The sequence below is a fragment of the Sus scrofa genome, chromosome 16 (assembly GCF_054392235.1).
Source record: "Sus scrofa isolate SSC_HxYL_T2T_F1_AM1 chromosome 16, Sscrofa_HxYL_maternal_Yorkshire_Landrace_v2.0, whole genome shotgun sequence".
Taxonomy (NCBI): Eukaryota; Metazoa; Chordata; class Mammalia; order Artiodactyla; family Suidae; genus Sus; species Sus scrofa.
The window spans coordinates 32,033,815-32,056,428 of record NC_139398.1 but is presented as its reverse complement, the minus strand read 5'-3'; the positions used below and the strand labels follow the sequence as shown (position 1 = coordinate 32,056,428).

The 22,614-nt window shown below is 43.6% G+C and overlaps 1 protein-coding gene across 1 annotated transcript in view; it reads left to right on the top strand.

Annotated features, from left to right (window-relative positions):
• The first annotated feature begins 1,572 nt into the window (after window positions 1-1,572).
• Window positions 1,573-22,614, top strand: part of SLC45A2 (solute carrier family 45 member 2) — a 42,948-nt gene continuing 21,906 nt past the window's right edge. Inside the window, exons 1-2 of the mRNA XM_003483808.5 lie at window positions 1,573-2,008; window positions 4,108-4,284. Of these exons, the coding sequence (XP_003483856.2) occupies window positions 1,624-2,008; window positions 4,108-4,284 (562 nt within the window). The 5' untranslated portion in view covers window positions 1,573-1,623. The remainder of the gene's footprint in view (window positions 2,009-4,107; window positions 4,285-22,614) is intronic.

Genomic DNA, 22,614 nt, shown 5'->3' with positions numbered 1-22,614 from the left:
GGTTTTCTGTGGCAGTTGTTCCACACGTATTTTTGATGTGTTTGTGGGGGGAGGGGAGCTCCACGTCCTTCTATTCCACCACCTTGACGCCCCCTCCTTATTTCAGTCTAAATCACAAGTACTTACTAACGAGTCACACACACTGTTGGACACTGTGCAGCTTATCATGCCTTGGAATCAGATTGGAGATCACTCCCTTCATTTTCTGTTCCACACTGAGTTTCATACAATACTTGCTTTTTATCATGGCTGTGGAAAACCCAGCCCCACAAAGATCTAAGGTCATTGATAGGATTGTAGTGGAATCATACATTCAAATATGAACAGTTTTATATCATGTGGTACTTCACTGTTTACTGTCTTTCAATTTTTAAATATCCTGGGTTACGCCTTTGAGCTCACTTGCCCTGGGACACCTTGGCACACAGTTTGGGAAATACTAGTTTAAGTGTATTTAAATAGAAGAAATTTAATATGGAGTTGACGCTGGTGATAAAAGAGATGAGAAACCCAGTGGACAGTGAGGCAACTCAGATATGAACAATCACGGGAAGCCAGGACCACTCCCATAGCTGCAGGATTGACAGGAAGAGTAGCATTATGGGGATGCAGAAGCTAAGGTTGCATGTTGGAAGCTGGACCAGTGGAGATGCAGCTGCCGTCGGAGACATCTCAGGATGGGGAGAGAAAGGGGAGAAAGTATCCTGGTTTCTTCCTTCTTCCTGCCCCAGTCTTCCCACTAGTGACTTCCATTGGGCAAATCTGCTTAGAAGCCAGAGAGCAAGGGAACCTGGGAAATGTAGTCCCTTATGGTACAGAGTATGGTGAGGGGAATGGATCTCAGCAGTTGACCAGCACTGCAAAATGTAGTGTATACACTTTGTTCTTTCAGTAATCCCTTTAACAAATGCTAATTGAGGATCTCCTAGGTGCCAGGTATCATGCTAGGTGTCATAATGAGTAAAACAGACCAGATGACTGCTCAAAAGGGGATCAAAGACCAACACAGGAGAACGAAAACACAGAACTATCTGATTATAAGGTGTGTTTCGTGCAATGAAGGAAAACATCACAGTGCTGTGAGACGGTAGTGATTTAAAGGAAAGGGGCAACCTCCCACCATTTTAAGTCTAGTTAATTGACTCTTGATGTGTGTGTAGAAAAGTTGTGTTCAGGAAAGGACAGTATATTTAGAAAAATGTTATATCATTCATCCTTTGACTTAACAACTGCATTATAGGACTTTATTATCTCAAAGCTGTGTGTGATTGTGTGTGTGTGTGTGTGTGAGAGAGAGAGAGAGAGAGAGAGAGAGAGAGAGAGAGAGAGAGAGAGAGGGAGCCAGAGAGAGAACAGTGTAAAGGAAGATTCCGTTAGAGAAACACTAAAGAGCCAGAGGGCTCACAACAGCTAATCCCCATCATGCTTTCCAGGCCCCACCCCGCTTCCTTCTCATCATAACTTGTGATCTTAGAGGCATGAAAGAATTTGAGCCCCTCCCCCAGCCTGACCACCTCTGTGGGCTGCCCAGCCAGGCTCCATGTCAGATGCCAGCTGCGAGCACAAACCCCAGGGCCACGCAGGAGGCGGCAGGCTTGCAGGCAGGTTCCTCACCCAGTGGCCATGGACGAGAGCAGCGGGCAGCCTGACGTCCACACCTATAAATCCCTAGCCGAGGATGGCCCTTTCTGCTCTGTGGAGCCGCCCAAAAGACCCACGGGGAGTCTGGTCATGCACAGCATGGCCATGTTCGGCCGGGAGTTTTGCTATGCGGTGGAGGCAGCCTACGTGACCCCAGTCCTGCTCAGTGTGGGCCTGCCCAAGAGTCTGTACAGCGTGGTGTGGCTCCTCAGCCCCGTCCTGGGGTTCCTGCTGCAGCCCGTGGTGGGATCGGCCAGCGACCACTGCCGGGCCCGGTGGGGCCGGCGGAGACCCTACATCCTCGCTCTGGGTGTCATGATGCTCTTGGGCATGGCTCTGTACCTCAACGGGGACACTATCATATCAGGTCAGTGGACTGTGCCAGGTGGGCAGGCTGGGAGATGGGTCCTGTTATGCAACTCAGTAGGAAGAGAATGCAGATTTCTTCATGTGACAGTCAGAAATTGGTTAAAACTGTTCTCTCTCCTCATTGCACTGAATTTCCCCCTTTGAATGACCCAAATTCTGTGGTGAGGAGACTTGACTTTTAGAAACATCAGGATACATTATTTTTTAAGTGTGAGAATTTTAAAATAGTATTAACTTTTTATCTATTTTGTAAATTACCTATTTTCACATATTTATCAATTGTGGTTGATTTTGTGCCCATTATATCTTTATTATTTTCTCAAATGGACCAGCTGCCAAATGGCTCCAGAAATATTTACAATAAATGTACCTGTGTGTCTAAATAAGAGTTCACTGTGTTCACGGCTTTATGTCGGGTCTTTTCATAGGTGCAGGGCATCAGCCTGGCAGCTCAAAGGGGCACTTTTGCATTGCAAATTGTAAACATGAACCTGATGGTGAGCACTTTTTCTAGTCATTAATCAGCCACCAATTAATTAGCCATTGGCGGTGGTACGTACCGTGTTGGGAAACGGATCATTCAATCTAAAAATCGCACACATTTTTTGACCATTAACTCTCAGACTAGCAAAATGGATGATAAGGAAGCAGGACAATCAGTTATCATTTGTATGTATTTAACAGCAGGCATAGATCTGTAAATGTAAGGTATTTCTGGAAGAATTCACAAAAACACCCCGAAAAGAATAGTTGCCTCGAGGGAAGAATATTAAAGGAGTAGGTGTGAGCGGGGAGGGTAGGCTTATTTTTCACTTACGTTTATACTGTATTTTTAGAAAACAGGTACAGATATTGCACATTATTCTTAAGTTTAAAAAACCAGCTGAAAGCAAGGGAAATAGTTAATAAGTGGGTGAATGAGTTGTGGCATAGCCATAGGATGAGTATTATTTAGCTGTTAGAAATTGTGAACTTGCTCTTCATGAATTGAAATGCAAATATGTGAGGAGAGGTGGTTACAAATGCCTGGACAACACGATCCCATTGGAGTCCTCAAAGCAGAGCCCTCCAACCTGCTGCATCAGCCAACTTGGGGCTGTTAGAAATGAAAATTCCCCAGGTCCCATCTTCCACCTACTGAGGAATCCTGGGAGACTTATGCGAGATGGAACCCAGCAATCTGTTTTAACAAGGCAACTATCCAAGTGCTGGTTAAACAGGTGAAAATCTGAGGAGTACTGCAGGAGGACAGGAGGGCACAGGTGCACAGCTTTCTCTGTGTTAGTGCATACAGGGGTGGCTGAAGGGTGACCCTCTCTAGGGGTGGGGATCTTGAAGCATTTCCCCAGCTTTTCTGTATGGTTGGAATGGCTTACAATCAGCATGTATACATTTATATACATACATATGTATGTATGTATGTATATGTCTTTTTGGGGCCACACCCGAGGCACATGGATGTTCCCAGGCTAGGAGTCGAATCGGATCTGCAGCTGCCGGCCTACACCACAGCCACAGCAATGCCAGATCTGAGCTGCCTCTGCAACCTACACCACAGTTCAGGGCCACGCCAGATCCTTAACCCACAGGGACTGAACCTGCGTCCTCATGGATACTAGTCAGATTTGTTTCCTCTGAGCCACGACGGGGACCCCAGCATGTATACTTTTAAAAACAGCTTTATTTAAAGAAATATGATTTATATATCATAAAAGTCACCATCTAAAAGTGTATAACTCAGTGCTTTTTAGTATATTCTCAAGGTTATGTAAGCATCATCACTATCTCATTCCACAATATTTTCATCCCCCCGAAAAGAATCCTGATAACCATTAGTAGTTACTCCTTGCTTCCTTCTCCCCAACAGCCCTAGGCAACTGCTCAATCTACTTTCTGCCTCTAGAGAGCCGACTTTTCTGGACATGCACTTGCATAACTGTAAAAACCTTAAAAAATATTGAGGCTCTTTTTATTTGGAAAAGCAAAGCAAAATGAAAGTAAAGGGTGATAATTTGATAACAGGAAGTCTTGGTGGAAATAAAAATGTGGATCATTCTAAGCCAGGATTTAGGAGGCCCATGTCTGTTTCTCTTTTAGCTTTGATTGCTGACCCAAGGAGGAAGCCGATTTGGGCCATAAGCATCACCATGACAGGTGTGGTTCTTTTTGATTTTGCTGCTGACTTCATTGATGGGCCCATCAAAGCCTACTTATTTGATGTCTGCACCCATCAGGACAAGGAGAGGGGCCTCCACTATCATGCCCTCTTCACAGGTAGGGAATATTCCAGGAAGTATCCTTCAGCTCCCCAGACAGGGAGGCCCTTCCGCTGAGGCCATCCAGTGTCTCAGCACTCGAGTTTTTTGAATGAATAGATCCATTGATGGAAGCTTCCCATCACGCGGGCTCTGTCTTCCAATGCATTTCTCTTGTGACCAGGCTGTGGCGTTTTTGCAAAGGAAGTTATACAAGAGCTTTCTGAAGAGCTATTTGTGGAGATGTTTAAAGCTGAAATGAAAAGAGGCCTTGTCAACTTGACTTTTTGCTTGGTTGTGTTTTTAATCTGTAATATGTAGCATCATCATTACTTAGGAGCTTGTTAAACATACAGCTTCCCAGGCCCCTCTTCCAGTGTTTTTGATTCATTGGGTAGGGGAGTGGGGCCCAGAACTTTGCATCTTTAATGACTACCTCAGATGACTCTGTGGCAAGTATCCTAAAAATCACATTTAAAAACAAAAATAGAAACAAAACAAGCACATTTTAAAAACCTTGCATCCTAGAGATTTCTTTCTTTTTTTCTTTATTTTTGGGGGGCCACACCCATGGCATATGGAGGTTCTAATCAGAGCTACAGCTGCCGGCCTACGCCAACAGCCACAACACCAGATCATCATATTCTTTCTTGTGTATGACACCCCAGTCCTTGCTCCTAACCAGAGCTCTGTAAATGAATTTTGAGCATTAGCAGCATTGCTCTAAATGAAAGACCCAACAGTAGCCCAAGGAAGCTGGTAATGGCCCCAAGAAATGAGGAAGCCCCCACTGTCCTCTTGGCATGGCCTTTTTCAAACCAGGAGGTTGAGGAAATGCCAACTTTTTATATAAGAAATCTCTAGGATGGGAATTCCTGTCGTGGCTTAGTGGAAACGAATCTGACTAGTATCCATGAGGACGCAGGTTTGATCCCTGGCTTTGCTCAGTGGATTAAGGATCCCGTGTTGCTGTGGCTATGGTGTAGGCCAGCGGCTATAGCTCTGATTTGACCCCTAGCCTGGGAACCTCCATATGCAATGCACACCCTAAAAAACAAAAACTCGAGTCTACAAGAAGCAGAATCTTGAGTTTGGTTCAGTTAATGTCTCCACAGCTGAAAGCAGTGCCTGGACACAGAAACTGTTGGGTCAATAATTTGTTGTTTGAGCAAGTATTTGAATGGTGAAGAATGGGGCTGCCCAGCAGAGAGGTGCAAAGAGGCTCGTTGCTTTAGGGAGGAGTGGGAGTCCAGCCTATCTGTCACTGGACACTGACCGCCCTGTTTAAAGCTAGAAGGTCCCAAAATCACACTGCATTCTCCTAACTTAAATCCCATAACTCCTGCTGCTTTATTATAATATGCTGAAATTAATTACAGTGGGAGACTTTTCGGCTTTTGAATGTGACACATGAAGAGTTTCATTGCTCTGAAGTGCTTTGGGCAGTGTGGCCACATCTTCCAGGTTTGCCTCAGGGTTAGTCTTAGCCACACAACCTCTGCTTTGCTGCCTCTGATATTAGAAGATTAAACTTTGTATTTTGGGAACTTTCCCCAGGTTAACACATGGTAGTGTTTCTATTAATTCTGAGAAAATATCTTGAGGTTTTCTATTGATATTAGCAGCCTTAGCAAACATGTCATTTTCATATGACCTTGGTTTAGGCTCAAACTATAGCTTTTCTGAACTTTCGCACTTACCCTTTAACTGTTTTAACTGTAAAGTCTCTAATTTCTTCCTATTCCAATTAAGTCAGCACACAGCTTCCAGACTCATATTCCTAAAGGACAACTATGAAGAGCCAACACACAACTTCCAGACTCATATTCCTAAAAGACAACTAATGACCAGGCATTTTACTGTTTAATGACTTGCAGTAGCTCCTGTTAATAAAAAATTAATTCATCAAGAGTCTAAGAAAGAGATTTTTATTCAAGCCAACCTGAAGGTTATAAACTGGGAGACAGTGTCTCAGAGAGCTCTATAAACTCTTCCTCCCATCACTCACATGCAAGACAAAGCGTTGTACATCAGATGACGTACTGTCAGTTTTCTCACGGTGCAGATCTGCCCATACAAGGTGAGTAGTGGGTCATCGTGAGCCCTTAGAGAATGAAGAAATGAATCTTATCTCCTAAGGAGTCACCTTGCTCGTGCCAGGAGAGAACTGTTCTTTTTCGAGCAAGTATTGCTGTGTCTCCTAAGGCGGTCTGGTTAATGTACAATACAGATGCGCAGCTCACACTGCAGGAGAGGGAGGAGGCCCAAACTGGCAGGGAGAATAAGTTTAAATTTTTCTTGTCTTGCCATAAAAGATGAATTTTATTTCCATCACACCCCATACGCCTACTGAATAAAGCACAAATTCCTGGACAGGGTTTAAAACCTCATACATCTGTTCCCACCTTCGTCCTCCAGCTTTATTTCCCATTACTCCCTCCACATTCTCTATGCCCTGAGCAGATTCCCCGCGTGTTCGTAGGGGCAGAATCCAGGTCTGTTTTACTCACTGCAGCCCTCATACCTCCAGCATTGCCTGGCACAGTGTGGATGCTCAAAATGGCAATTCATGGAACAAAGGCAGGAGACTGCCCTGTCCTCTCCAGCTCCTGGGTCTTTACTCACCCTACTGTTCCCGTCCTCCTCTTCTCCTTTTGGAAATCAAAGCTGCTTAGAAACTTTCTTTTACCCACTTCCTAGGGAGAAGGCCCCTCATTCTCTTCTAAATCGTAGGCAAACATAATCTCTAACTGGGTCACAAAGCACAAAAGTTTATCAAGTGGATGCACACAAAGGTATCAACCAGGTGGATGACTCCAGCAGGAAGAGATGGTAGAGGCTAGAGTTCCCCACACACATACCTGAACTTCTCCTCCCCTGTGGCCTGCATGGTCTGCTCAGGCTGCCTTAACTGAATACCACAGACTGGGGAGCTTAAAGGACAGAACTTATGTGCTCACAGTTCTGGAGGCTGGAAGTCCAAGGTCCAGGCGGCAGCACGGTTGGCTTCTGGGGAGACCTCTCTTCTTGGCTCACACCTGGTGGTCATCTCACTATGCTCTCCTTCCCTCTGTTCCCACACTCCGGGAATCTCTTCCTCTGCTTATCAGGACATCAGTCCTAGGGATTAGGGCCTCACTCTCATGACTTATTTAACCTTAATTACCTCTTTTAAGGCCCTGCCTCTAAATATGGTCACTTTGAAAGTTAAAGCTTCAACATATGTCTTTTTTTTTTTTTTTTTTTTTTTTTTGTCTTTTCTAGGGCCGCTCCTGTGGCATATGGAGGTTCCCAGGCTAGGGGTCTAATGGGAGCTGTAGCCACTGGCCTACGCCAGAGCCACAGCAACGTGGGATCCGAGCCGCGTCTGCAACCTACACCACAGCTCACGGCAACGCCGGATCGTTAACCCACTGAGCAAGGGCAGGGACCGAACCCGCAACCTCATGGTTCCTAGTTGGATTCGTTAACCACTGCGCCACAATGGGAACTCCAACATATGTCTTTTAATGAAGAAAGCAAAAGCTTTTCTAGACCCCCACAGACTTCTGCTCATTTCTCATTGGGCAGAATGAGGTCACAGGAGTACTCAGGAGCCTAGGAAGCTGGAAAAAAGAGGATTTTTTGGGGGGGTGGGGACACACGCATATCCCTGAATCAAATTGGGGTTCTCTTAACCAGGAAGAAGGGGTAATTATTATTATTGAATAGGTGCCAAAACTAGTAGCTAAACCACATAGAATACAAACATAATTGAATATTAGTCTCATGAGAATAATTCAAGACCAAGACTATTTTAAGAAAGTGATAGCAAAAGCTTTCAAAGCCCAGTCTACTAGTGACTAAGGAAGAGGTCCTTGTATTTTAAAGTTATGCTCATGTTCACTGTTTACCCTGATCGCATTTATTATTTTCACATTCTCTCCTGAATTGTAATTCACTGTGGATTTATCCAAGATTTGTAACCTGCAAGATCTGTAAAAGCGTGAGGATTCGCCTGTCAATTCCCCATGGCTTCTAACTCATTTCCCTGTCATTACCAGGCACTTAGAGATGTTCACTACATAAAAGGAGCTTCTTGGTTTCAGAACCCTGCGTGTGTTTCATGCACTTTTACATCATGTTGAACTGCATGGCCAAGTGCATCTGTCAGATGAATATGCTCATTTAGTTCCCTTGCTTTGTCTCTTGACCAACGCTGAACTCTGGACCTCGGCCAACTGCCTCTGATCGTAGGGGGACCCCCGAGGGTGTATGGATGTGTCAAAGCAAGTACTTCCCCTTACTAGAAACACACAACTTAAAATATCTTCCTCTTATAAAACAGCACAGTGAAGTCTCACCTTATTTAAGGCTTAGATTCTAAAGTCCCTGCTTAAGTGATAATCACAGAGACTGTATGTAATTTGTAAATGTTTCTCAGATCATTCATAAAATACAGGGTACCTTGTTTTGTGTATAGATCTACACAGTGATGGCTACATATCAGTATATTTACAGATTCATCTTCACTTTGGTGTCTACTTCTAGACACGGGTGATGAATGGAATAGCAGATAGGACAACCCATATTATTTAAAATGCTCTTATCTTCCTTTCCCTTTCTCTCCCTCTTTTCAAAGTGTGACTAGTTGAGTTCTGTCTAGTTAAACAAGGATGTGTGATTCCTTACCCTGATGTCCTTGCTCTGAATGAGAAGGCACATTTGTAAATGGAGAGAAAGGAGTTCCTGCTGTGGCACAGTGGGTTAAAACTCCGACTTCAGTGGCTTAGGATGTGGCAGAGGGGCATGTTTGATCCCTGGCTTGGTGCGGTGGGTTAAAAGATCCGGCATTGCCACAGCTGCTGCCTAGGTCGCAGCTGCGGCTCAGATTCAATCCCTGGCTCAGAAATTTCCATGTGCTGCAGGTACAGCCATAGAATGAAATTAATAAAATAAATAAATAAATCGAAGAGAAAAATATCAAGCCGTGCATTATCATCTTGCTTTATCATGGCGTACTTGCCAGACTTGCTGAATTTACATGAACTTAGCAAAGAGATTGCTGTAGCGTTCTACTTGAAATAAGCATTTTTTAAAATTTTTAAAATTTATTTATTTTTTTAATTTCCCACTGTACAGCAGGGGGGTCAGGTTATCCTTACGTGTATACATTACAATTATATTTTCCCCCCACCCTTTCTTCTGTTGCAACATGAGTATCTAGACAAAGTTCTCAATGCTATTCAGCAGGATCTCCTTGTAAATCTATTCTAAGTTGTGTCTGATAAGCCCAAGCTCCCGATCCCTCCCACTCCCTCCCCCTCCCATCAGGCAGCCACAAGTCTCTTCTCCAAGTCCATGATTTTCTTTTCTAAGGAGATGTTCATTTGTGCTGGGTATTAGATTCCAGTTATAAATGATATCATATGGTATTTGTCTTTGTCTTTCTGGCTCATTTCACTCAGTATGAGATTCTCTAGTTCCATCCATGTTGCTGCAAATGGCATTATGTCATTCTTTTTTATGGCTGAGTAGTATTCCATTGTGTATCTATACCACCTCTTCCGAATCCAATCCTCTGTCGATGGACATTTGGGTTGTTTCTATGTCCTGGCTATTGTGAATAGTGCTGCAATGAAGATGCGGGTGCACGTGTCTCTTTTAAGTAGAGTTTTGTCTGGATAGATGCCCAAGAGTGGGATTGCGGGGTCATATGGAAGTTCTATGTATAGATTTCTAAGGTATCTCCAAACTGTTCTCCATAGTGGCTGTACCAGTTTACATTCCCACCAGCAGTGCAGGAGGGTTCCCTTTTCTCCACAGCCCCTCCAGCACTTGTTATTTGTGGATTTATTAATGATGGCCATTCTGACTGGTGTGAGGTGGTATCTCATGGTAGTTTTGATTTGCATTTCTCTTATAATCAGTTGAGCATTTTTTCATGTGTTTGTTGGCCATCTGTATATCTTCTTTGGAGAAATGTCTATTCAGGTCTTTTGCCCATTTTTCCATTGATTGATTGGTTTTTTTGCTGTTGGGTTGTATAAGTTGTTTATATATTCTAGAGATTAAGCCCTTGTCGGTTGCATCATTTGAAACTGTTTTCTCCCATTCTGTAAGTTGTCTTTTTGTTTTCTTTTGGGTTTCCTTTGCTGTGCAAAAGCTTTTCAGTTTGATGAGGTCCCATGGGTTTATTTTTGCTCTTATTTCTATTGCTTTGGGAGACTGACCTGAGAAAATATTCATGATGTTGATGTCAGAGAGTGTTTTGCCTATGTTTTCTTCTAGGAGTTTGATGGTGTCCTGTCGTATATTTAAGTGTTTCAGCCATTTGGAGTTTATTTTTGTGCATGGTGTGAGGGTGTGTTCTAGTTTCATTGCTTTGCATGCAGCTGTCCAGGTTTCCCAGCAATGCTTGCTGAATAGACTTTCTTTTTCCCATTTTATGTTCTTGCCTCCCTTGTCAAAGATTAATTGACCATAGGTGTCAGGGTTTATTTCCGGATTCTCTATTCTGTTCCATTGGTCTGTCTGTCTGTTTTGGTACCATACCACACTGTTTGGATGACTGTGGCTTTGTAGTATTTCTTGAAGTCTGGGAGAGTTATGCCTCCTGCTTGGTTTTTGTTTCTCAGGATTGCTTTGGCGATTCTGGGTCTTTTTTTGTTCCATATAAATGTCTGGATTGTTTGTTCTAGTTCTGTGAAAAATGTCATGGGTCATTTGATAGGGATTGCATTGAATCTGTAGATTGCTTTGGGTAGTATGGCCATTTTTACAATATTGATTTTCCCAATCCAGGAACATGGAATATCTTTCCATTTCTTTACATCTTCTTTGATTTCTTTGATTAAAGTTTTATAGTTCTCGGCATATAGGTCCTTTACCTCCTTGGTCAGGTGTATTCCAAGGTATTTGATTTTGTGAGGTGCAATTTTAAAAGGTATCGTATTTTTGTATTCCTTTTCTAATGTTTCATTGCTGGTATACAGAAATGCAACTGACTTCTGAATGTTAGTCTTATATCCTGCTACTTTGCTGAATTTATTAATCAGTTCACGTAGTTTTTGGGTTGAGTCCTTCGGGTTTTCTAGGTATAGTATCATGTCATCTGCATACAGTGACAGTTTGATCTCTTCTCTTCCTATATGGATGCCTTTGATTTCTTTTGTTTGTCGAATTGCTGTGGCTAAGACTTCCAAAACTATGTTGAAGAGCAGTGGTGAGAGTGGGCATCCCTGTCTTGTTCCAGATTTGAGTGAGAAGGCTTTCAGTTTTTCCCCATTGAGGATTATATTTGCTGTGGGTTTCTCATAAATGGCTTTGATTATATTCAGGAATGTTCCCTCTATACCCACTTTGGCGAGGGTCTTGATCATGAATGGATGTTGAACTTTGTCAAATGCTTTTTCTGCGTCTATTGAGATGATCATATGATTTTTGACTTTTTTTTTGTTAATGTGGTGTATGATGCTGATTGATTTGCGTATGTTGAACCATCCTTGTGAACCTGGGATGAACCCAACCTGGTCATGGTGTATGATTTTTTTGGTATGTTGTTGGATTCGGTTGGCTAAGATTTTGTTGAGAATTTTTGCATCTATATTCATCAATGATGTTGGGTGATAGTTTTCTTTTTTGGTGGTATCTCTGTCTGGTTTTGGAATGAGGGTGATGGTGGCATCATAGAATGTCTTTGGGAGTATTCCTTCTTCTTCAACCTTTTGAAAGAGTTTCAGGAGGATGGGCACCAATTCCTCTTTATATGTTTGATAAAATTCACCTGTGAAGCCATCTGGTCCTGGACTTTTATTTGTAGGGAGTGATTTTATGACCTCTTCAATTTCATTTCTAGTGATCAGTCTGCTCAGTTGGTCTGTTTCTACTTGATTCAGTTTTGGCAGGCTGTAAGATTCTAGAAAATTGTCCATTTCTTCCAGATTGTCAAACTTGTTGCCATATAGTTGTTCATAGTATTCTCTTATGGTTTTTTCTGCTGTATCCGTTGTGGTTTCTCCTTTTTCATTTATAATTTTGGTTATTTGGGTTCTTTCTCTCCTCTTTTTAGTGAGTCTGGCCAGGGGTTTGTCAATTTTGTTCACCTTTTCAAAGAACCAGCTCTTGGTTTTATTAATTTTCTCTATTGTTTTTTGAGTCTCTATTTTATTGATTTCTTCTTTGATCTTTATAATTTCCTTCCTTCTGCTGACTTTAGGACTTTTTTGTTCTTCTTTTTCTAATTCATTTAGGTGGAGGATTAAGTTGTCCATTTGGGATCTTTCTTCTTTTTTGAGAAAGGCCTGTATTGCTATAAATTTCCCTCTGAGCACTGCTTTCATAGCATCCCATAGATTTTGAGAGGTTGTGTCTTCATTATCATTTGTTTCAAGGTAGTTTTTAATTTCCTTCTTGATTTCCTCATTGACCCATTGGTTTTTTAGTAGCATGTTGTTTCGTCTCCATGTAGTAGGTTTTTTCTCTTTCCTTTTCCCATGGTTGGTTTCTAATTTCATGGCATTGTGGTCCGAGAAGATACTTGAGATAATTTCTATGCTCCTAAATTTATTGAGATTCGCTTTGTGTCCCAATATGTGGTCGATTCTTGAGAATGTTCCATGAGCATTTGAGAAGAATGTGTATTCTTATTTTTTTGGATGTAGTGTCCTGAAGATATCAATTAAGTCTAACTTTTCTATTGTTTCCTTTAGGATCTCTGTTGCTTTATTGGTTTTCTGTCTAGAGGATCTGTCCATTGATGTGAGGGGGGTATTAAGATCTCCTACTATGATTATATTCTCATCAATATCTCCCTTTATGTCTGTTAATATTTGTTGTATGTATCTGGGTGCTCCTATATTTGGAGCATATATGTTGACGATAGTAACATCCTCTCCTTGGATGGATCCCTTAATCATTAAGTAGGGTCCTTCTTTGTCTTTCTTTATGTCTTTTGTTTTAAAGTCTATTTTGTCTGATATGAGTGTTGCGACTCCTGCTTTTCTGTCATGTCTATTGGCGTGAAATATTTTTCCCCATCCTTTCACTTTCAATCTATATGTATCCTTTGTCCTAAGGTGAGTTTCTTGTAGGCAGCATATTGAAGGTTTTTGCCTTTTTATCCACTCAGCCACTCTGTGTCTTTTGATTGGGGTGTTCAGTCCATTGACATTTAAGGTGATAATTGATAGATGATAATTTATTGCCATTTGAACCTTGTGTTCCAGTTGATTCTATGGTTCTCCATTCTTCCTTTCTTTTTTTTTTTTTTTTTTTTTTTTTTTTTTTTTTTTTTTGGTTGGATGGTCTCCTGTTATTATCTGCTTGAGTGTATTTTTTTTTCATTTTTTGCAAATGCAATATTTGATTTTGGCTTGTGGTTGCCCTGTTTTTTAAGTATGCTAACCCCTTCCCATAATTGTGAGTTTTAGCCATTTACTTCCCAACATCCCTTGCCCACATTTTATCGTTTTGATGACTCTTTTTTATTTTTTTCTTTTTAATTTTATTTTGTTTGAAGCATGTTCATGATTAAATCTGTATGCTGGCTTATTTGAGTGACTGCTCTCTGATTGCGGTTTCCTCAGTCCTAGTTCTTCCTCTTCTTCTTCCTCTTCTTCTTCTTTTTTTTTTTTTTCTTTTCTTTTTTTTTTTTTTTTTTTTTTTTTTTTGTCTTTTTTGTTGTTGTTGTTGTTGCTATTTCTTGGGCCGCTCCCGCGGCATATGGAGGTTCCCAGGCTAGGGGTTGAATCGGAGCTGTAGCCACCGGCCTACGCCAGAGCCACAGCAACGTGAGATCCGAGCCGCGTCTGCAACCTACACCACAGCTCACGGCAACGCCGGATCATTAACCCACTGAGCAAGGGCAGGGACCGAACCCGCAACCTCATGGTTCCTAGTCAGATTCGTTAACCATTGCGCCACGACGGGAACTCCTTTCTTTTCTTTTTTCTTTCCTTTCCTTCCTTTCTTTTTGGTTTAGAGAAGCCCTTTCAATATTTCCTTTAACCTGGGTTTTGTGTTGCTGTATTCTTTAAGTTTTTGTTTGTTGGAAAAAATTTTTATTTCTCCTTCTATTTTAAATGATATTCTTGCTAGAATGGTATTCTAGGTTGCATATTTTTTCCTTTTAGCACTTTAAATATCTCTTGCCATTCCCTCCTGGCCTGTAGTGTTTCTGTAGAGAAATCAGCTGATATTCTTATGGGGGTTCCCTTGTAGGTAACATTATGTTTTTCTCTTGCTGCCTTTAGGATCCTCCCTTTATCACTAACTTTTGCCATTTTTATTACGATGTGTCTTGGTGTGGGTCTGTTTCGGTTCAGTTTGTTTGGGACCCTCTGTGCTTCTTGTATCTTGAACCCAGTATCCTTTAGATTTGGGAAGTTTCCAGTGATAATTTCTTCAAATATATTTTCCATCCCCTTATCTTTTTCTACTCCTTCTGGAATTCCTATTATGTAGATTGGCCCGCTTTATATTATCCCATAGGTCTCTTATATTGCTTTCCAGTTTTTTGATTCGGTTTTCTGTCTGCTGACCTGAGTGGGTGATTTCCATTATTCTATCTTCCATATCACTGATTCGTTCTTCTGCATTATTCATTCTGGTTTTTACTGCCCCTAATTCAGTTTGCATCTCTGCAAATGAATGTTCTAGTTTTTCTTGGCTCCTCCTTATATTTTCTAGTTCCTTTCTGAGGGTATCTGCATTACTGTTCATATCTTCTCTTAATTCCTTCAGTATTTTCACTATTTCTCTTTTGAACTCCAGGTCTGTCTGACTGCAGAGATCTGTTTCATTGTTGGCTGTTTTAGGTGAGTTCTCCTGTTGGTTTGACTGGGGTGGTTTCTCAGCTTCTTCATCTTGCTTGTTGTTTTCTTTCTCCGGAGAGAGTTGTACTCTCCGTTATCGGGAAGTGTTTGCCTTGTCACTGCCGTGGAATATTTCCTGAGGGCTGGCATTGTTGGTCAATCTTTTTTGAGGCAGTGTGGCTTTTCTGGAGTGTTGATGGGACTAACAGTGTTTCTTTGAAGCAAAGGAGGACTTCCTGAGGGCAGACAGGACTGGGAGGTCCACACCACGATGGTAGCAGATTTCACTTGGTCATGCAGAGCTTGCTCTGGTGTTTTTAGGCTGTGGGGTTCTTGCAGGGGGTTGGTGGTGTTGGGCAGCTGTTCCTCAGGAGTGCAGCACTCCCTGGGGGCTGGAGAAGCTATCTGGGTCACTGAGAACCTAGGAGGCTCTTCCCTAGGGCAGCCCAACTCAGAAGGACGGCCTGCAAATGTAGGCGGATCTTTTCACAGTCTGGCCAAGCTTGTTGAGCTTTTCTGGGCTGTAGGGGGTCCTCCAGGGGCTGGTGGTGCTGAGCAGCTATTCCGCAGGAGTGGGGCACCCCCTGGGGGCTTGGGCGGGTAGGAGGGCCGTTGGAGACCCAAGAGGCTCCTCCCTGGGCCAGCCTGACTCAGAAAAACCGTCCGAGAATTAGGAAGATCTATTCACGGCCTGGCTAAGCTTGTTCTAGCTTTTCTGGGCTGCAGACCTTTTCTCGGGGGCTGGTGGTGTTTGGTGCTGCTCTGCGGAAGTGTAGCCCCTCCAAAGAGCAAGCAGGCCTGTGTAGGGACAGCCCCTGCGGTGGTAGGCTTCAGGCAATTGTTGAGGCCAGCCCTCCTGGATGGCAGGCAGCCCCAAGTTTGGCAAGAGCGTAGGGGGTGGTGGGGGTGGGGGGAGGGGATGCACTGGGAAGTACAGCTTTCAGCTAGCTAGTGGGCCTGTAAGCTTGCTGTGGCATGGGGGGTATTCTATGGGGACCCACCTCTTCTTCTCTCCCCTCCCCAGCACGGGCACAGACCAGGCTCTTCTCCCAGGTTCCCTCTGATGCGGCTTTCCACTTCCCCGCCCCTAGAGTATTGCTCCCTTTCTCTGCAACAGCTTTGTTTTCTAGTCTCCCAGGCAGTCTCTGCCCTGTCAAATGGTTTCTAGACCTCCCAAGCAGTTTCCGCTCCGCCCCACCCCCCCAGCCCGTTCTTGGTTCTTGCGGACTAACCTCTGGAGCCGAGGTCTCGGTGCCCAGCCCCCATCCAGGCGTCCCCCGGCCCTTTCCTGGGGACTAACCTCTGGAGCCGAGGTCTCGGTGCCCAGCCCCCACCCAGGTGTCTCAATTTTTGGTGACTGTGCCCATAGTTCAGATGGTCCGTTCGGTTCTTGATCGGCTTTTCCGTACTCCAACTTACTGCTGCACTCTTCTCTGCATCTGGAGATTCCTCCGGTTCGTTTGATCTTTCCCCCAGTAGGTGACTTTCCAGGGTGCGGGATCCCTTTCTCCTCCGCAGTTCCCTTTCGGGAGCGCCCGTCCAGCTCGAATTCACCTTCTCTCACTCTCCTCTTTTCTCCCATTCTGCCCAGTAATGTCACGAACTTCTTGCCGTTATTGGAGTTTAGGTTCCTCTGCCAGCAATTGGTTGCTGTTCTGTGCGAGTCATTTATTCTGTAGATGTGCTTTTTTTGTTGTGTTTGTGGGAGAGGGCAAGCGTGTCCCCCTACTCCTCCGCCTCTTGTCCTCTCTCCGAAATAAGCATTTTGTTATAAACTCATGTTTAGTTTCAGAGCCCATTTTGATTTTCATCATCAACAAGATACCATTTACTTGAGGAATCCAATCAGCTGAGTAAATTGAAATTCTTATTGTTTCAGAGCTCTAGTTCAAGCCCCACAATTTCAAATGCTTTACAAATAAGTGTCAAGAAGTGCACTGCCAAAATATTTTCCAGCATATTTTTGATTTTTTTTTTTTTTTTGCTTTTTAGGGCCGCACCTGTGGAATATGGACGTTCCCAGCCTAGGGGTCAAATTGGAGCTGTGGCTGCCAGCCTACGCCACAGCCCACAGCAACACGGGATCCAAGCCATGTCTGTGACCTACACCACAGCTCACAGCAATGCCGGATCCTTAACCCACTGAGCGAGGCCAGGGATTGAACCCAAATCCTCAGGGATACTAGTCAGATTTGTCACCACTGAGCCACAACAGAAACTCCCACAAGGACATTTTACTCCTCCAGCTTCTTCTGTCTCTTATGTTGAAAGGTAACTCCACCTGCTCTCCTCCCCTGGCACATTTGTTAGCCATGCTGGGTTTAGTGGATCTACCCCCTTGTCCCTCTACCCCATGCCTTTACCTCTGGGTGCGTCTGTGGCTGTGGAACCTACACTCACCTGAGGCAATTCCTCCTCTGCATCAAGATGCTTCTACCCAAGTGTATGTTGCAAAATTAACACAAGGCCTTGTTATCCTTAGCAGCAGGCTCCCTCCCACCAGGGGAGGTTGGAACGAGCATGACTGGAAAGGCTGCCCCACTTCAAATCCTGGCTCCTCCTCCTGCCAGTCACCTTAGCCTTTCTGAACTTTTGTTTCCTCACAGCGTTGGGAATCTCTACACAATGTTAGTTATCAATATCCTGGCAAAGAGTCCCAGATCAGAGCAAGGAACCTTTTAAAAGGATTAAGCAATAGGTGTTTGCATTAATCCATCTCCTCCATCCCCCCCGGACGTGGCAAAAGTTTTATTTGTACATAATGACTCAGTGAGAAGCTTGCCCCAGGTACATCTTTGGAAGAGGAATGGGTGGCTTGCTAAACTCAGTCTCTTTTAACTTTTCTGTTTCTTTAATACTTCAAAGTATGCATAAAAATGCAAGTGAACCAAGGCTCAGATTAGAAATAATTAAGAACTGAAAAAAAAAAAAAAGAGTCCTGAAAGTGAAGGTTAGACATGGATCCCTTTGACCAAACCTTTTATGCAAGCGGCAAGATGCTGTGTTTCATGTTAGAATCGGTTTTAACTTCTCCTTCAGCATTCATTGCTGCATGACTGGATTTCTTTCATCAGCTGGCTTCCCTTTGAAGTTTCTGCCCCTGGTGAACTTTCACATCTTTTCATTCAGGCAGCTTGGCAAGGATGTGGTCAGAGCAGAAATGGAGGATACGGGAATTCTGGCTCTGAGGGTAACGTGTAAGACTTAGGGCAAAACAGTTACCATCTCCAGACTGTCATTTCTTTTCTCCTTCAGCACCTTCCTCTCAAAGAATCTCAAAGGCGAGGGAGAGAAGGGAGCCCCTGAGGGCGGTTTTTCCCCGTCAGGGTCGTCAGTGGAAAGCCCTTAGCCCTGATGCCAACTGGCTGGGCTTGGTTTCCTCTCTTTGTTACAATCTCTGTCATGTGGCCCCTTCTCAGTGATATGTTCATGATTACCTGATAATATATTATTTGTTCATTTGTTTGTTGTTTATTATCTACCTCAATAGCAATATTTAAGCTCTCTGGAGGCAGGAGCATTGTCTTTCCTGTTTGTTGCTGTATCACCAGTGCTTAGAATCGTTCTGGGAATATGTTGAAGAAATACTGTTGAGACCAATACTCTCTATTCACCTCCTCATTTTACTTATGAGGAAGCTGTGTTGCCAAGAGGTGACTAACCCAAGGTGACACAGCTGGATCGTGGTAGACTAGACTAGAGGCAGAAACCGACCAACCAGCCAACCAGCAACCTAGTTCATGTTTTTATCTGAGCCCCAGAGAAAGTCTGCATGCAGGTAGGTATTTATGAAAAGATTCCAGCAAGTGAGGGTGAGGGAATGGGGGAGTGGATGGGCCAGGACAAGAAGCATCGCAGAGTTGGCCTTTGCTCTCAGTGGCAGCATCCGTCTCACCAGGACCTCCAGGAGGGGAGGTGAATTCATTGGCCCCAGCCTCTACTGGCCGAGGGTGATCCTGTGTGTGGGTGCTGCCCCCACCTGAGTGTAGGTTCCCTCAGGCAAGGCCCTGTCCAGATACAATGGAGCAACGATGGCCAAGGCTGGCTTCTCCCTGTCATTGCAGCAGCTTGGGGGATGAAGGGCAGCGAGAGGACCTGCAGTGTCCACAAGGGCTGCCTGATTCAGTTCATGACGTCCAGTCCTGAGTGTTTTCCCTCAAGGATAGGTGTTCCCTGTTATGTGGTCATTAGGAAGAGTTAAAGCATTTTGCAAAATGCCCAGCAATTTACCTTACAGTATATTATAGCTGTTGCAGTGCAGAACTAAAATACTAGTTCTGTGGACTTAAAGGAAACTCATGGAAGCCACACATGGCTCCAGAACTGGGCCAATTAATGACTTGGCCATTTCTAATCCTTAAGTGAGAAAAGAAACAGGAGTCAGGTTTTATGTGTCATGTCAGAAAATGAGAAGTTTCAAGAATCTTATCTGAATTAGGGTAGCAATAGTCCTTCATAGCCTCAAATCGAGAAATTTGTCTTTGGAAAAAATGGTGGGATAACTTAAGGTGAATGCTTTTATGGGATCCATTATTGCCTTAGACACACCAGCATCTTTCACAGGAACACAAAGTGCCATCTCAGTGCTTTTAGCCTCTGTTTTCTGCATGCATGTGTTTGATTAAGACGAATATGATTTTGGAGTTCCTGTTGTGGCTCAGTGGTTAACGAATCCGACTAGGAAACATGAGGTTGTGGGTTCGATCCCTGCCCTTGCTCAGTGGGTTAAGGATCTGGCGTTGCTGTGAGCTGTGGTGTAGGTTGCAGACGAGGCTCAGGTCCTGAGTTGCTGTGGCTGTGGTGTAGGCCAGCGGCTACAGCTCTGATTCCACCCCTAGCCTGGGAAGCTCCACATGCCATGGGAGCAGCCCAAGAAATGGCAAAAAGACAAAAAAAAAAAAAAAAAAAAAAAAAAAGGGAAGAATATGATTTTGGCATTGCTTTGGTGCAAATTTTTAGCCTCCAATATAGCTGATGCTCAGTAGTAGAAAGTGTTGGGTGAATCTTTATGTCTAAAATCTGTGTGAATGCCAAATTCCAAATTTAATTTAATTTCGTCTCTGTTGATACTTCTTGGCACAGGGTGGCAAAAACTTAACCTAATCTGCTGTGCAGAAACTTTTAAGTTTAATGAAGTCCATTCGTTTATGTTTTGTTTTTATAGTCGTTATTCTAGGAGGTGGATCTGAGAAGGTATTGCTGTGGTTTATGATGCAGAGTGTTTGGCCTATGTTTTTCCTCCAAGAATTTTATAGTATCTGGTCTTATGTCTAGGTCTTTAATCCATTTTGAGTTTATTTTTGTGTATGGTGTTAGGACGTGTTCTAATATCATTCTTTTACATGTGGTTCTCCAGTTTTCCCGGCATCACTTAATGAAGGGGCTATCTTTTTTCCATTGTATATTCTTGCCTCCTTTGTCATAGATTAGTTGACTATAGGTACATGGGTTTCATTCTGGGCTTTCTATCCTCTTCCACTGATCTATAAGACTCACAGACTTTGAAAAACTTATGGTTTCCAAATGAGACAGGTTGGGGCTGGGGGGATGGGATGGGGGTTTGGGACGGAAATGCTATAAACTGGGTTGTGATGATCGTTGTACAACTATAAATATAATAAAATGCATTGAGTAATAATAAAAAAATTTTAAAAAACCCTTAACTCAGTTCCTTTGGGATGTTCTCATACTCCTTTTCCCAAGGGTTGCATCTGAGTTTTGGGAGCTTAGAGTAAGGGTTCCGGGGCAGGGTGGATCTGTGTTTGAGCTTCAACTCTTCACACTGGCACTTACTGGGATGTCCCCCAGCCCATGGCATCTCAGTGGTCAGGCTGAACTGGTCGCAGTGGCGTTCTCTCTCACCCTCATCTGCAGGGCCCCTTCAGAACCCCGGAATTCTCTGCTTTCACCGACTCCCCCCCACTCCTGCAGGCCTTTCTGCTTCTCCCACTCCTGCCAGTGTGAGGTGAGCTCTGTGAACTGCAAACTCTCTGTGCTCTGGTTTCCTTGTGTCTAAAATAGACATAAAAATACAATGGATCCTCGGTATTCATGGATTCCATATCCGTGGTGTTATCTGCTCACTAAAACCTATTAGTGAGCTCAAATGCAATACTTGCAGCTTGTTCACACTCACTTGCAAGTATGTGCAGAGTGAAGGGGAGAAAACAGAGTCCCCCAGCGTGCGGGTTCCCAGCTGAGCTTGCTCAAGGTGACACTCTGCCTTCTTGCTTTGATTTTCATAGCGTGAACAGATGTTCTTTTCGTGATGAATCTAGTACCAATTTTTTTTTTTTTGCATTTTTCCCTCTTTTTGATGATTTCACTGTTTAAAAAGGCCCCAAATGTGGTGCTGAACATGCTCTCTCAGGTTCATAAATGCAGAAAATTTGTGATGTGCCTTATGGAGAAAAAAGGTGCCCAAGTTTTGTTCAGGTATGAGTTAGAGTGCGGTTGGCCATGGATTAATGAGACAACTGTATATTAAGTAAGATATCTTTAAACAGAAACAAGAAAAACAGTTGATTAGTTGATGAAAATGAAACTCGAGTCTCATTGGAACTTAACCCCGTATTTCTCCTCAGAGCAGTAGTTTACTGGGCACGGATTCAGAGCTTATGGAGATTTTCTAGAACGTAACTACCACCTGCAATGAGAGTCAACAGTAGCACCTGTAAGGACTGGGTGAGTTGTAAATCTCAAGCATGTAGGACCGAGCCTCATACACCAGCTCATCTCTCTAGACCCACTGCACAGCCATTTCTTCCTTGAGGTCTTAACATTCCCCTGGGGTCTTCCCAGGAAATGAGGCCTTGGTCCCTTTTGCTCTTGGATCCCCCAAGCCTTCTGCAGGAGGTTCTGCTCCACATCTCCCACCGCTCAACCCCAACTAGGTCCAGGGAGCAAGGAGCAGAACCACCACTGCCTCAGGGATTCACCAGCCCCATCAGAGATGCTTGCCTACTCTGGGAAGCCTTGTGCTTAAGTCACATATCCTGCTGTATTTACTGTCTATGCCTTTGGAGCTTAAGGGCTTTGGAAACTCAGAAGCCAGGAGACACAGTCTTATTACTCTGGTTGCTACTTTCATGTCCTTCCCCTAAAGCAATGAGGCTTCTTGGCTCAGCTTGAATGTGAATTTCCCCAGTGAAATACCAGGGCAGTGGTGGGTAGTTGGAAACTGTGCTCAATACTTTAAATACGTTATCTCACATCTTTTGAGAGACAAGTTGTCTTCTAAATCAAAAGTTAGGTGAGGTCTGCTCATATCGTCTCTCTTTAAACAGAGCATGTGTTTCATGTTGATGGACTTTCCTTGTGCTGTCAGCCTCCAGGATGTATGTATGTGTTTGGCATAGGTAGGAACCTAGTCTACTTTCATTGCTGTTTTTTCAACATGAAGAAAAGACTTAAAATGATGCTCTCCTGTTCCTCCCTGGGAATAGGGGGGTCTTAATCTGTCCCCTTGCTGAGGGTCAGTAGCCAGCAGCAAGCACCCTGTGAGCTCTCCTGACTTGACCGTCACTGTCGAGATTGTTCAGTCACACACCTGAAGC